This window comes from Lepisosteus platostomus, chromosome 19, assembly GCF_059453375.1.
Source record: "Lepisosteus platostomus isolate fLepPlt1 chromosome 19, fLepPlt1.hap1, whole genome shotgun sequence".
In the NCBI taxonomy this organism is placed as follows: Eukaryota; Metazoa; Chordata; class Actinopteri; order Semionotiformes; family Lepisosteidae; genus Lepisosteus; species Lepisosteus platostomus.
This window is the reverse complement of record NC_142629.1, coordinates 13,000,646-13,015,417: the sequence shown is the minus strand read 5'-3', so window position 1 is coordinate 13,015,417 and position 14,772 is coordinate 13,000,646. Positions and strand designations below refer to the sequence as shown.

The 14,772-nt window shown below is 44.7% G+C and overlaps 1 protein-coding gene across 1 annotated transcript; it reads right to left on the bottom strand.

The window, feature by feature from the left end:
• Positions 1–2,266: 2,266 nt before the first annotated feature.
• On the bottom strand, positions 2,267–3,834 carry h1-0 (H1.0 linker histone). The gene has a single exon (XM_088612595.1). It carries the CDS (start codon positions 3,416–3,418, stop codon positions 2,813–2,815), a length of 606 nt encoding a protein of 201 aa, XP_088468721.1. The 5' UTR covers positions 3,419–3,834; the 3' UTR covers positions 2,267–2,812.
• Positions 3,835–14,772: the final 10,938 nt, after the last annotated feature.

The window sequence follows — 14,772 nt, the reverse complement described above, 5'->3', positions numbered from 1 at the left end:
GTCCAGTGTAATTGTTGCTGTCAACAACAATCTATCAGTCTGACATACAGCTGCTCTGATATCTGGACAGTAGTGCTGTTACTTTGCAACAATCTTCTGTCCTTAAAAACTGTGGCACATAAACTACAAGACACACACGTAAATATCTTACTAGTGTAATTGTCACATTGCAAAAAAAAAAATCGCACTCTGATTTGCTACACAGTCTGAAATGTGCAGACTTGGTGTGTTTGGATGTTTCCTTTTTGTGTCAGCTGCTGTATTGCAGACATCCAGACACTTGACTCAGGGGGGCTGAGGAACGAGAGGTGTCCTCATAGACATTCACAGTTGCGGGGTTCCCACCCATTCCAAATCAAGAGAGGCAGTGTAGGAATGAGGGGGTATGTTTGACCCATCGTTCTCATCTAATTGCGAGCAAACAAACTGACCCCAAAATCTCACCCAGATACATTTTTAGTGGGTCTTTGAGATTCAACTGCAACATCTTATTTGGGCAGTTTGTTTCGGACGTTTCCGAAAAGAAAGCGCCTCCTATCGTCCGCCCTGGGCGCCTGCAGTCTCTCTGTCCGCCTGTAGATGTCCTGGGAGCGACAGGCGGTGATGTGATGAGCCGGACAGCTTCAGTACAGTGAGGACCGGAGCCTCCTAATCCCGGATCAGACCTGCACGTCTACCCGGTGAGCTGAGTTCCGGTCGCCTTCTGCTCCTTACTTCAGAGCTACTCAACCTGCAGCCCTTCCAGGCGACTCCAGTACAGACTTTTGTTCCAACCAGCTACTTAATTCTTTAATTGAACATTACGGGATCAATATAGCTCTCAAAGATCGAAGTACTGCAATTGGAAAAATAGCAGCTTACTCTCTAGTGACTCTTATGATTGCAAGTAATTATTTTTCAGTTTAGGTACATTAGTACAAAAACTATAAACTGGTACAGTGGCAAAATTCGCAAGAACTGCTTTTTACGCGTTCTCGTCTACTCAGCTGCGGCTAAGAAACTTAATTTGATGCGTTTTTCCTGAATGGTTCCGCCGCCCGTGGTCACCAGGAGCAACAACTACGGTATGCTAAAGCCAGCCCCCACCAGATTACCAATGATGCATGCCGTCGCCCGAGGCTATTTTCAGCAGCGAGTAGGCTGGACTCCGGATGCCCGATAAGGACTCGAGTTCCTTATTTGGTCGCCCGGGGACAGAGCAGCAGGCAGCCCTGCGGGTCGTGTTGCTCCGACCCTGGAGTTGTCACCGAGCCGAGTTCCGCCATGTGGCGGAGCGGGTGGGCGTTGCCAGCGCTGTCCGCTCACACAGCCGTGGCAGCGGCGTGTCCAGGGTGTGAATGGCGGGCGCCTCCGCTTGCCGGTACCAGCCCTTGGATCCGTCCGAGACTGTCGAGCCGCTTTTCAAGTCATCGTTAAAGACACGCTGCACCTGAAGTGATGCGACTACGTTTATGAAACACCATGCCGTTTTAAAACCAATTCCGATTGGAATCTTGAAAAACATTACAGCTGTTAAGGGAAATGTGGTGCTTTTAAATGTCAGTTTTGTAAATGCGCAGTTAGTGATTTTTGCCGTTAACATTGCGATCTAAATGTAGACTGTTGCGTTTTACGGCCGTATTAACGCCTTCCACCTGCTGATATTTCTTGGCTGCAAGAACCCTCAAATGCTGCGATGATTTAAACGTTTTTTTGCATGTAGCCCGTAAATACATTACTTTTGTGTAGTCTTGTTTTGACACATCATTATAGACCTTCCGCAACACGCATGAATGTTGTTTCAGGGGCATTTGAACATTTGCTTTGGCGCTTAAAAAAAGAAAGAAAATGACCAAGTAGAAAAGGCAGCTAACAATCTTTTAATAAAAACATCAATTTCGACTTCTATTCCCAACGGTTTAATCCCAGAAATTCAGGACGCTCCCACATATGGGCAACAGGGGGCGCCTCTCCAGGACATTACCTGCCATCGCAGCTGGTCCAGTCCGTCTGGAGCTGCGCTCAGGACTTCAGCTCCAAGTGCTGCTCCCCTCCCAACAGCTGAAGCCGTTTTCTTTTCTATGCACTCAACCCAAATTCCCCGAGCCATTCAATTATACAAATTAGACAGGTCCCTCGCTATCCCCCGAGCCTTTGACAGTAAATCAGATCTGTTATTCACAAGGGCCTTGCGAGAAGACGTTCAGGGGCGCCGAAGTGTTACACCTCCCCAAAGCGTGTCCCACCATCCCCTCCCTCCCGCAGAGAAAGCGTTCAGAAGCCAGTGTTGATATCAGAAAAGTCCTTTTATTGGCATCTTACAATATAAAGTCGTTTTGTTTTTACAATAACTGCTTTGTGAGCGTATTTTACAAAATGGGAGTTAAAAGGTAAACGGTAACTTGGGATCGGAACTGTAAAAAACGAAAAGTTCAGACTCGCAGCTCAACAACGCGAAGCGCTGCTCTCATCCGAGATGAGGACATTTCCAAACAAAACTTGCAGCACGGAAAGCTATAAAACACCCCTCCCCAGTCTTAATCGCAGCTCCAGATTCGTGTCGCCAACAGAGGACGCCAGCAAGCTGTTAAAAGTACTTTCTTTAAGGAACAGTGAAGAACAGCACAATCAAGCGAGGAGTCACAGCAACACTGTTAACGCTCCGGACGCCACGAACACCATCAATGTCTCTATAGCGCAACACGAAGAATACTCTAGAAAAGGGGTCGGATAAAGTCCGCAGAAAACGATATATTTACTATATATAAAAAGATTTTGTTAAAAATCGAGTCTATTTACAGGCAGCTGCTGTGTTTAGCGAGTCTTTTTTTTTTTACTTCTTCCTCGCAGCTTTCTTGGGGGCCGACTTAGCCTTAGGTTTCGCCGTCTTCATTTTCTTGGGTCTGCTGGCTTTGGCCGGTTTGGAAACTTTCGGTTTCTTCGCCTTCTCCTGCTTCTTGGGTTTGGGAGCCGGCTTCTTCTTTTCCGGCGCCTTCTTGGCTTTCTTCTCCACCGCCTTGGGCTTCTTGGCCTTGACCGGCGACTTGGTCACTTTCTTGGGCTTGGCCACCTTCTTGGGCTTGGCCGCCTTGGTCGCCTTCTTCTTGGGCTTCTCGGCGGGCTTGGGCGCCTTCTTGGACTCGTCCGCCTTGGCCAGCTTGAAGGAGCCCGACGCCCCGACTCCCTTGGTGTGTCTCAGGACGCCGGTGGCCACCAGTCTCTTGAGGGACAGCTTGATCTGGGAGTCCGCGTTGTCCCCGACCTTGTAGTGGCTCTTGATGTACTTCTGGATGGACTGCCTGGAAGCGCCGCCGCGGCTCTTCTCGGCGTGGACCGCCGCCTCGATCATGTCCGAGTACTTGGGGTGCGTGGACGCCTTCTTGGGCCCCTTCGCCTTCTTCGCCTTCTGCGCTGGCGCCGCTGCAGCGGTCTCTGCCATGACCGGAGTCTTTCAGATCACTCTCCAGAGACGACTCAAAAAAAAAAAAGTCTTCAAGGGAGGTGTTTTTTTTTTCTTCCTCCACTCCCAAGAGCGACGGTTTGGGCCAGGCGTTTGACACAAAAAAAAAACACCCCACAACGGGACTTGTCACGAACTGTCCCCTCTTTTTCTTATGAGATGGGGAAAGTGTCCTTTTTTCGGAGCGCGGAGCAGTGCGTCTCGTCTGGCCGAGCAAGTTCCGCCGCTTTTTCTCCCCCCCCTTGGCGCGTCGAATTGTACTAATTTCGCGTAGCAAGACGATTCAGGTGGTTTCTGTTTCAGGAGGAGTTGTTGTAGTAGTGGCTGGAATGGGACACCAAGCGTCTCCCAGTCTATAGCGTGCGGATGTGTCTCATTCTCCCAGCTGCTCCTGTGACTTTATCAAGCCTCCAAGCGGACGTGATTGAGAACACCAACTGCCAGCAGCTGATCTAGCAGGCTCTGTGAAACTCTCACACTCCGGTTTGTGTTTCTTTCCCCTCGAACTCTTGGGAATTTTCCAAAGTCCGGACGCGCAGGGGTCCGGACGCCCGCCCACCCCGAAAGTGGACACCCTGGGCTTCACGGCCATACCGGGGTCGAGGCACAAGTCCGCGACGGATCAACTTTTATTCCCTGAAAACCATCTCGAAGCGTGGCGCGCCGAGCACTATTTTGCAGAATTCCTGCAAATTCGACCCGAAAAGACGGAACCGAGCACGCAAAACCCCGAAGCACTGGCAAATTGAATCATTGCTCTATTGATTAAAACTGGGTTAACGGGGGAAAGACGTTGTTATCGTTTTTAATGCACCGATATAGTTTCCTAACTAACACAGCCCCGCCATTGACTTTGAGTGACGTGGTTGAGATTATTTATTGTTAAACCTGCTATAAATTAAAACACAAAGAAATAAAAGTCGATACGAAAACACACGTTATATCGGTACATCTTCGACCGTTTTAGTAGTTTGTCGCCTGTGCTGTTCTAGTTACTTAAAGGCTAAACTTGTAATTTGTACAGGCAGCGGCTATGCACCGGTCTGTGCTTCATCGTTGTTAGGAAAGTTGCCAACAGCTCTTAAAATCTGATTTTGTGATTAACTCAACACATTTAGGGTTGAATGTTATTCTCCTAAAAACCTGTCTCTCTTTGATTTACGGACTTGTTGTTCGTTGCAGTTTTTATTTTTGTGTACAGGTCACTTAACAAGCGCTTACTGAAAGATAGCAGGTCTTGCATTCTTTTGTTCACTAACTTGTGGACAGAGGAGCGACTGTAAATTTAATTCCAAGGCTGCACGGTCCACCTGAGCCTCCCCCCCTTGTCTTCGAGGTTAGCTGATAGCGTGATCGAATCGTATTTTAGTTTTTGCAACAGCGTGTAACATCAAAGTTTGTTTTTAATTCAAATGTAAAGAGCTGATACAGTTTTCTCAGTAAACGCCATCTTGGATCCCCTCATCCTGATAGTATCATTATTGATTTTTCACTTTATTTTCAAATTTCTTTCCCCTCTGCCCGTGTCCTTTTTATCTGATGCATACTGATACGCGTTTCTTTGGAGGGGTGGGGTGTTGGCGCTGTTTTGGCATCACCGGAGTTGGAACTTTATGAGGTATTTAAACCGTCATTGACTTTGCGCCTCCTGTAGCCGTGCATACAGGTTTATGGCACAGTCATATCGTCTTATTTTGTTCTGGAAAATCCACACGTTTCAAAATTTGTTTTCAAAAGCGACAGTATTCAATATATAATAATAATAATAATAATAATAACAACAACAACAACATAATTTTGTATATGAGCGCTAGATGACCCTTTTAACGAATGTTGAATTTAGCATCAACTGATAAACGCATAACAGTTCACATTTCTTAATATATTGTCCGAAATGTTTCGATGTGAGTGTTTAGTTGCCGTGCTTTGACACACTTTTCCCCACTTACGACTCCTAGCTAAGACAATAATAACTTTTTGAAACATCATGGTTTTTTTTTTTAATAATCTGGTTTTGTCCTCTACTGTTTCAGATGTTAAATTCAAAAGCTTAGACGTACATTAACAGGAGGAAAGCGTCAGTGCCCGCGATCCGACAGACGGCGGTCCACTCTTGCGGAGAGCGGACAGTCAGCTCTGGCTTGGTGCTGAAAACAGCACCTCGCTCACCCCCTCCGCACCCGCACAGACACCCCTACCTCCGCCCGCCGACAGGGGGACTGCGACGACAGATGCCCCGACCTGGCACAAAGCACAGCCCGTCCTGTATTCCAGCACTGTATTTATAAATGGCGACCTTTTTGTTGTTTTGGTGAAGAATTGAAGTAATAAATATATATATAGAGAGAGAGTGTCTATTTTAGATAAGAAGGCGCTCGCCACTAACACAGAAATACACGTCAGCTAGCACCCAGAAATGTTATATGATTTAAAAATGTACACGATGAGGTTCGCTTCCTTTGATAGAGCTTCATGTCGAAGTCAGTGTTTAGGAATGATTATTCTGGTGCAGTGTGGTGTTGTTTTTAGGGTCACGTCCTGTTCTTTATGAAATTTGGCATTGCAGGCAGGGCAAAGACCCGATTTTACGGACGTCCTTTTAGAAATAAAATGAATTTACAATATTAAAATAAAAATAGCTACGAGTCATACGTGCCTGTACTTGAGCATTGTGAAGTATCCTCTACCAATAGTTGTGTTGGAGTATTGTCATGCTGTTTGTTTCTATTCAAAATGTCGACGATATCGCTTTTAATATATTTTTTTCTTAAGTAATACGAATGATTAAATATGGGAGACCCTCACAAAGGTTTGAAAAAATTCACATGCTTACGTCTCAATACTCCTCATGCTAAATGTTTGCATTCTGGTCAATGTGTTCAATAAGAGTGGAGTCAGACAATGGAATTGGAATGTGATTAATTGTTAGTTACACAGTGCCGACCTGGCTACAAGTTTACTGTTGGTGTTCCTCTTAATTAACTAGCTTTCTACACTGGGGAAAAGAAATTATTTTTGTGGGGGGTAGGCAGAAATGCTGTTGAAGCCATCGTCATCCTTTCTGTGAAAGAAGTCTTCTGCTTCTACTTGCAGGAGATAGGCCTGCTGTTTCTTTCAGGGTTTTGGTATTGCCCAGTTTTTCCTTTCTGTCTCTGTTGAGCTCTTTCAGAGGAAACCTTCATCCCAACCAGTCTTTACCAGTATCTCTGCAAGGAATATGCAGAATCTACAATTTCGACATCGGCTGACAGCTCGTTCCTACACTGGTGTGGAGCACACAGATATGAGCGACAGTATTCTCTTATTTTAGTCTAGCAGGTTGCAGACAGGTCCCGAATGCATCAAGATGGCAGTCCTGATGCTGGTGCTTTTCAAAGAGGGCAGCTGTGATGTTTCTGTTGTCATACAGAGCTCACAGCACAGGTTCAAGAAGAGGTGTATCAGCGTGTCACTGCATTTACTCGTTTGGAGTAGGAAGAAGGAGATAAGAGTGAATGTATTGGAATTCTGAGTGCGTGCTCAATGTGTGATCACATTTAAAAAAAATCAATTCACCATAATATAGGGAAAGAAAACATTGAGCTGCTTTTTACAGAGTAGCAGTAAATGCATAGACAAGCAGTTTTTAATCAGTGTGTGTTAAGAAAGAGTAACTTGCATAATAAACTTGAGGACACATGCAGAAGTACTGTTTCGGTTGTCCTTGTGAAAGGAAGCAGCTTCTTTTGCAGGACTGGGATTTTCTGAAGATTGTTGGCTGTCTTTGTAGGAAAGAGTAGCCACATTAGACAATACCGACAGCTCTTGAAGTGCCCGAAATCATTCATGATAATTGCACTTACTGTATATAGCGCTTTTCTGGACACTCCACTCAAAGCTCTGAACAGGTAATGGGGACTCCCCTCCACCACCACCAGTGTGCAGCCCCACCTGGATGATGTGACAGCAGCCATAGTGCGCCAGTACACTCCCCACACATCAGCTCTCAGTGGGGATGAGAACAGACTGATGAAGGTAATTCATAGATGGGGATTATTAGGAGGCTATGATTGGTAAAGACTAATGGGAAATTTGGCCAGGACATCGGGGTTACACCCCTACTTTTTTTTGAGAAACGCCCTGGGATTTTTAATGACCACAGAGAATCAGGACCTTGGTTTTATGTCTCTTCTGAAGGATGGTACCTTTTTACAGTATAGTGTCCCCGTCACTATACTGGGGTATTAGGACCCACATGAGCCACAGGGTGAGCACCCCCTGCTGGCCCCACTAACACCTCTTCCAGCAGCAACCTTAGTTTTTCCCAGGAGGTCTCCCATCCAGGTACTGGCCGGGCTCACACCTGCTGAGCTTCAGTGGGGCTGAAAGTTGTGAGTTGCAGGGTGATATGCCTGCTGGCTACAAAATATGGGTTCCTCATGCACCCATATTTCTTACAAGATGACTGCTTAATTACGTCCAGATCTTTTATACCCGCACGAGAAAGTGGCAGCGTGGCAGGGTGATGCAGTGGTTGGCATTGCTGCCTCGCAGAACCGGGGCCCTGGGTTCGATTCCGGACCTGGGGTGCTGTCTGTGTGGAGTTTGTATGTTCTCCCCATGTTCACAAGGGTTTCCTCTGAGTGCTCCGATTTCATTCCCTAATCCAAAGACATACTGGCAGGTTCATGGACGTCTGGGGACATTGTGTGCCCTGTGAATGGCTGTCCAGTGTGTACCCTTCCTTGCACCTACTGGGTGTTGGGATAGACTCTGACATCCTCGTGACCATGTATTGGATCATGCGTTTAGAAAATGGTTGGATGCATGAACATGGTATTGACTGCTGGCATTTGGCCCTTTCCTATGCTAACCCTCGCTCTGTGAAGGACGGGTCTGGATCTGGGGGCAAGTTAGTACTGGGTTTTATCCCAGAAACCGCAGACGTACAGATGAGCATTACGATCCCGTCCGAGACATTGTAGAGTAATGTCGAGGCTATTTTCAGTACATCTTGGACTCAATTTAAGTTTCCGATTGCAAAAGCATTCAGATGCGGGCCGGGGTTCCCGTTGAATTGACGTTTTCATTAGGATTACAGTTCATTGCCACCGTGCCTATCAAGAGTCAGCGCTGCAGATTTGTGCTACTCTGCAGAGGTGGGTCCGTGGGGTAGACGTGAGGATCCTGCTGTTGTTCATCTTAGGGACGAAGTCTAATTGGGGCGGGAGAAGGGGCAGGTTAAGAGTGCTCATTAGCATTCGGCAAGCGTTCAAGCTGGTGTTTAAAGTGCGGGTGCATGTGCCTTTTTTTTTTTTACCCTAAACCAAGCCGTGCAGTTGGAAAGTAAGGACTAAACTGTTCAGTTCAGTTCAAATGCAGCAGATTGCCCCCAAGATGTTTCTGTATCGCTCTCTGGCTTAGTACTGCGGTTCGCTCAGCTTGGGTAAGGGGCAGGAGGACAGGACTGCAAGGTCCATTATACACCTGAAATTACAGGATGAAACCAGGCCGAGGAACTAGTATCCAGATGGAGAAAACTGTGAAAATCCGTACTTGAGCAATAACACCAATGCAAAAACGCAAATTCCTAAAGTCCCGGTAGACTGTAAACTGAAGCTCCTTACAGAGCTGTAAAACATCTGAAAGCCAAAAAGATAAAAGACTCTGAGCTGTTAAGATTTAGGCAGAAATTTACAAGTGCATCAAATATACCAGGAAATACTCAAAAAGGCAGATATTCTGCGATAAATGTATAGGAAGTTATTCAGCATTTTCTGAACGAATTCTCTTTATCATGCACATCCACAGAAGTTGTCCGTTCCAATGGGCCTTTAAGGATGATGTATTTAACGAGTTCCTGCGTTCTGACATTTTCAGTTGTTTCGTCGGTGCTAAACTCTTGTTATAGAGATGTGTTGTGTGCCAAGTTGTACATGCATGATTTTTTTAACTGAATTTTGCTACAGGATAGAAATCAAAATATAGAACATATTATGTACATAAAGTTGACTTTTATTTCTTAAATTAGCACTTTATTTGCAATGGTTTGGCGAGCTGGGGATCCCGCTTATGTTGTTTTCATATTGTCTGTCACAGTGGCCTGTTTGAAGAAACTCCTGAGGTTCTGGGCTCCTGCCAGAACAGTGAGCTTAGGCTTGATAGATTTCAGCTGTTTCCCAGGGCCTTTTATTTCCAGAAGCATGGCCATGTGGCACCACTGTTCTCAGAAGGACAGGACACGCGTTGCCTTTTTAAAGCATCCTGTGTGGTTCTCTCCTGAAGCTGCAGGATATCTCAGGATATATCACACCCTCGATGCCCCTTTTGTGATTTGGAAGGTTTTACTGCAAAAAACACCCGGGGAGGGGAACTATAAACAAAAGTTTGGAATACATTTTAAAAACCGTGTGAGTTTCACTGGTTTCTAGAAAGAAAGAAAACAACGTAACTTTGTCAAATTGCTGCTTGTGAAAAGCTCTTGTGTGAGGCCGCTTCACTGATATCGTTTGGGGGGGGAAAAAGTGAAGTGAGATAGCAGAGGGGCACCCCACTATATAAAGCGATCGTCGACAGAGTACCCCGCAGGTGGACGAGCTGAAACTCCACCTGCAATTGCAGAGGATTTTTAAAAGAAAACTTGGGAGGGTGACAAGTCGCTGAAGAGCCCAGAGAAATGTAATTTTCCTCATTCCAACCCCCATTTTTACTCAGTTTGTTCTAGTGTTGTTTCCCCTTTGACTCTTGCGTGTGTCACTCCTCCGCAACGTACAGTTGTCTTCGTTCAGCCCGTGTCTGTGACCCAGTTATTAGAAAACGTTGTTCCTCAGTTTACTACAGATTGCCCAAGCGCAGGATATGGGGACGAGGAGCGATTTCTGTCCCTCTTATGTCTTAAACTGGCAAGATAATGTGTATCTCCTCATTACTTGCAGCCTTCCCATGTTTGCGTTCTGAAGTGTTGCCAGGGAACTTGTGTTTTTGGCTTCCAAGGTGATTGGCTTGCAGCGGAGCTGCTCATAAACAAACGTGACATGGGATTTTTTTGTATCTACAGGGATGCGTGGATTCTCTGTGCAAACATGTAGAGGAGCTCAGGATTACTTTATCTTTGCAGAATCCTTGAACAGTGTTACTTAACTCACATAATACAGGTTAATATTATAACGGTATTGCAATCAGGGTCTCTGTGTGTGTCATGATCAGGGAACAAGTGGTTAATGATATGAACCTTAAGAACAAACCTCATTTCTGATCAAATGAACTGAGCAAGGCAACACACAAAAGTCATCAATATACTGTGCGTTCAGACACTGAGGACTGTATCTTGAAATGAGAGAAAGGAATCAACCTTTGAACACTGGGGGGGCTAAAAGTGTTTCTACAGTACTTAGGTCCCATTTAAGTTATTTAGAAAAAAGGCCCTGTGCTCCTACATTTGTAATTATTAAGTTAGCCTCCAAGTGAATTGTGACTAATTGCGTCATGACAAATTGCTGTTTCCGGAGTTTCTTCCCTTTGTCCGAACTAAAACTGTCTCCTCTGTGACACACAGCCTTAGGCACTGACTTCTGAACCACAGAGTGCTACAATTTCTGCTGGTTACACACTTTGCATTTTGTGACATCTGGGTTCAACACAGAGCTTCAATTGATATGCAGAGGGTATTGAGCTTAAGATACCTTTATTTGGCTGTCTTATAGAACATAATACTTCAATGAGTGTCTACTGTATGTTTTAACAGCTGGGCAACAGAAGTTGTTTTTTTAGCTGATGCCTTTAGCTGGGGTAACTATCAATCAATAAGCAGTTAATTTAATGGTTCAGAAACACGTCTTTAATTGTAGAAATGTAAAAATACTGCAAGATACTTGGCATACATTGTCCTAATTACTACATTACAGTTTAGAACTTCAGTAATTATGCTGTAGTGATGTTTGAGTTCTAATGCATTAAAGAATGACTGTCTGTATAGGCACTAGGCATTTTCATACTTTGCCCGACCGAAGACATCGGTCTACAAGATATTTCAATCCACGATCAGAACAAATGGTCACGTTGTGAAAATAAGTTAAATGACAGAAGATGCCTTCAGTGTGAACCCCAAAATGGCTTTCACCACCTTGATTGAAAAGGTCCTGCAGTTTAACTTGTCTGTTTAATGATGGTGACATTTGGAAGTGTCTTCTGTATGAAAATGCTTTTAGAAGAAATTAGACCTCATTAAATGCATGTCCCTGATTTGCACAGTTGTTTTTTTTAAGGTAAACGTCCTCTTGAGCGTCTGTTACATCTAAGGGTGCGGCTCAAAGCAGCTCCACATTTATGCCAAGACCTTAGAGAAGTAGGGAAAAAGTATTTTGTGCAATGCTTTACCAACTATAAAAACCTTTCTGGCAGGACTTAATTCCAGTGTGGACGTTTTTTCAGATCCACTACAAAAATAATTATAGGGTTCTGACATCTAAAATAATTTACACATTATACCATATCATTATTACATCTGTTTAATTTTAAAGGATTTGCTGTTGCTCTTGGTCAATAGAATTTTCACACACAAAAAATACTGGTGTTCTTGCAGATGATATTTGAGTTTGACAGTGATTTTGCTGTATTTTTATGTGCGCCATGTTTTGAAGGTGATGAAAAAGCCCCATCACTGTGCTTTTCTGCACAAAGCTGCAAGATCCTATCTCAGTTTAGCACAGTAAACCTTCATGAGGAATGGTCATTCTTTTCTGAACTTCATACCACTCGTGTGTCTAAAGAAGAGACTGTGTTCTGGAGACTCCTGCCAAGTGTTCTGTTCCCACCTCCTGTATCCCATAATGCATCAGATGGGTTTTGGAAGACTTAGCACAGACTAGTGGTGGGTTAACCAGTTGCCCTGTGTTCTACATTTGGCCCTTGGAGACGCACAGTAAATTGTGGTCCCCAATATATAAACAAAATAGTTTACCCATAGAAATAGTAAATGCCTTAAGGGTGTAGCTTCGGGCTCTTTCTGTTTCTGGGGGCGTCCAGCGCATAACCCTCCAGCCCCATTTCAGTTCATTCCCTGGGGTGTTTTGTTGTGGCTCAGTGATGGCAAATAAGAGCTACGTGCTTAACGTCTCCTGTCACAAGAACAGACCTCCGTTCCCTTCGCCTCCTTCCACCCACCTCCACTGTCCATCAGACAACAAGTGCCCACGGCCATCTCTTTCACATGAAAGTTGCTTCTTTGATTTCGTGTGCATTTTGATCATTTGCTAATAACGGACAGCATTTCTGATTTTCTGCTTCCCTTGTCAGACAGGGAGTCACGCGCCTAAGATCTGACTCTCCTTGAGGCTGGGAGCTTTTGTATATCTTTGTTCTAGATGTTCTGGAGAAGACAGATGTTCTTATCTCATTCTGAAAAGTCATTATTAAATCAATTTGCTTTTCCTTTGCATGTGTTTGAAGTGCCTGTCCTGTGAAATGCTTTGCAGCTTTAAATCACAAGGTCTTGTGTGTTTTATTTATCAAATGAGATTTGTTGTAAAGCATGGAAATGATACATTTACAAGCTTAGGCTGTAAATCATTCAAGAGTTGAATTTGTTAATTCTTTTCATTCTTAGGCTTGCAGAAAACATTTCAGCTAGAAAATGAAATAACTGGTATTCCTAAATCCCACAGGCCTAACTAAATGATTGTAACGTTATACCATTTTGATCATTCTTAAGGGCACAATAAATGTAAAAACTGAGATGTACTAAATATATTTGCTGGACATATAAATATATTTTATGGACATATCAAATATTTAAGAACAAAATTCCAATGAGAAATCTGAGTTTGTACTGATTGTCCCAGTATTATAACAGACATGCAGCATCCCAAAAACAGGAAATGAAATTTTGTTATACCTGGGAGGTATAGCATTTAGTTTGTAGACTAAAATATAAATATAAAAATAAAATAAGTAATAAATCAAACTTGCGGTTTTAATTGTTCTTTCTCCAGGGCATGGTAGGCAAATATTAAAATCCAGTCCAGTTATTCTGCACTACCACAAGCAGTTTAATTTTGCATTTCACACAAAATCAGGGTGTGAATTGAAATGATCCCTTTCAGGGCACTGAACTACTGTACAGTATATGGAACGTCCATGGAGCTGTCTGCACCATTAACCATGACAGGTCAGCACTCTGAAAGTGCAGTACAGTAGCTCTTGAAACTTCGTGCAACTCATTTACCTATTCCTCTGCTGCTTAAAATTAAATCGACAGATCGTGAAACGAGCCTGGCTACAGAGCACATATGCTATGAACCGCAAGGAGCGCAACTTAAAAAACAAAATGCAGGTCATAATAATGTAACGCATACGGCCTCCATTGCTTGCGAGAGCCGGCTTACCAGAGCGGTGATGTCACCGCCCTTCCCTGTGGATAGCAGGGGCCGCAGCCGCTGGGCTGATGGGAGATTTCCCTTTGGCTCAAGAGGCTGGGTCCCTGTTGAGTGACGCCGGAGGCCTGGGTTTGAGTCCCCAATGGTGGGGGGCTGACCTGATGCAGCAGTGGTGATGGCGCCCATGTGAACCCCGGAGAGTTACGTTGGTGTCAGAAGTGGGATGGGATAGCCCTTTGTTGAGGATGGTGAGTTAAGCGGTGGAGAGTGTAACGCATACGGCCTCCATTGCTTGCGAGAGCCGGCTTACCAGAGTGGTGACGTCACCGCCCTTCCCTATGGATAGCAGGGGCCGCAGCCGCTGGGCAGATGAGAGATTTCCCTTTGGCTCAAGAGGCTGGGTCCCTGTGGGAGGCCCGGGTTCGAGTCCCCAGCGGTGGGGGGCCGACCTGATGCGGTGGCGCCGAGGGCGCCCATGGGCACCCTGGAGCGTTACAATAACTTAAACTCTTCTATTTCTGTTTAGGAACCAATAGAGATTAATTTGAGAAGAGAAGAGGGAAAGAAGAAAAACAAAAGTACAGTCTGTCCAGCCTTGGTCATGTGTGTTACATGTGCGGTATATACAGTATGGTATAATGTAGTTTGCATAAAGCTAAAGATATCCATGCTGAGTCAAGTCCATTCAGCCCTGGCTGGGTTTGGTCATGTGTGTGACACCACTCAGATGAATTCTGTCAGGCTTGGTAAGGCGTACATATGTGTGTCAAAACCCAGTGTCATTCTGAGAACTATTTTTTGTAGCACACGAGCAGCTCCGATGAAAGAACGCACACCAGGAGAAAAGTATTTACGGAGGAGGAGAAAAGGGCATGGAACTGCCATTTCGAAGTTAGTTTCACGCTGGTGAGTAAAAAATAAAATAAAAAAAGCAGCACAACGCTTTGGCATTTTGCATCTGGTGGATTTTAATCTTTCCCC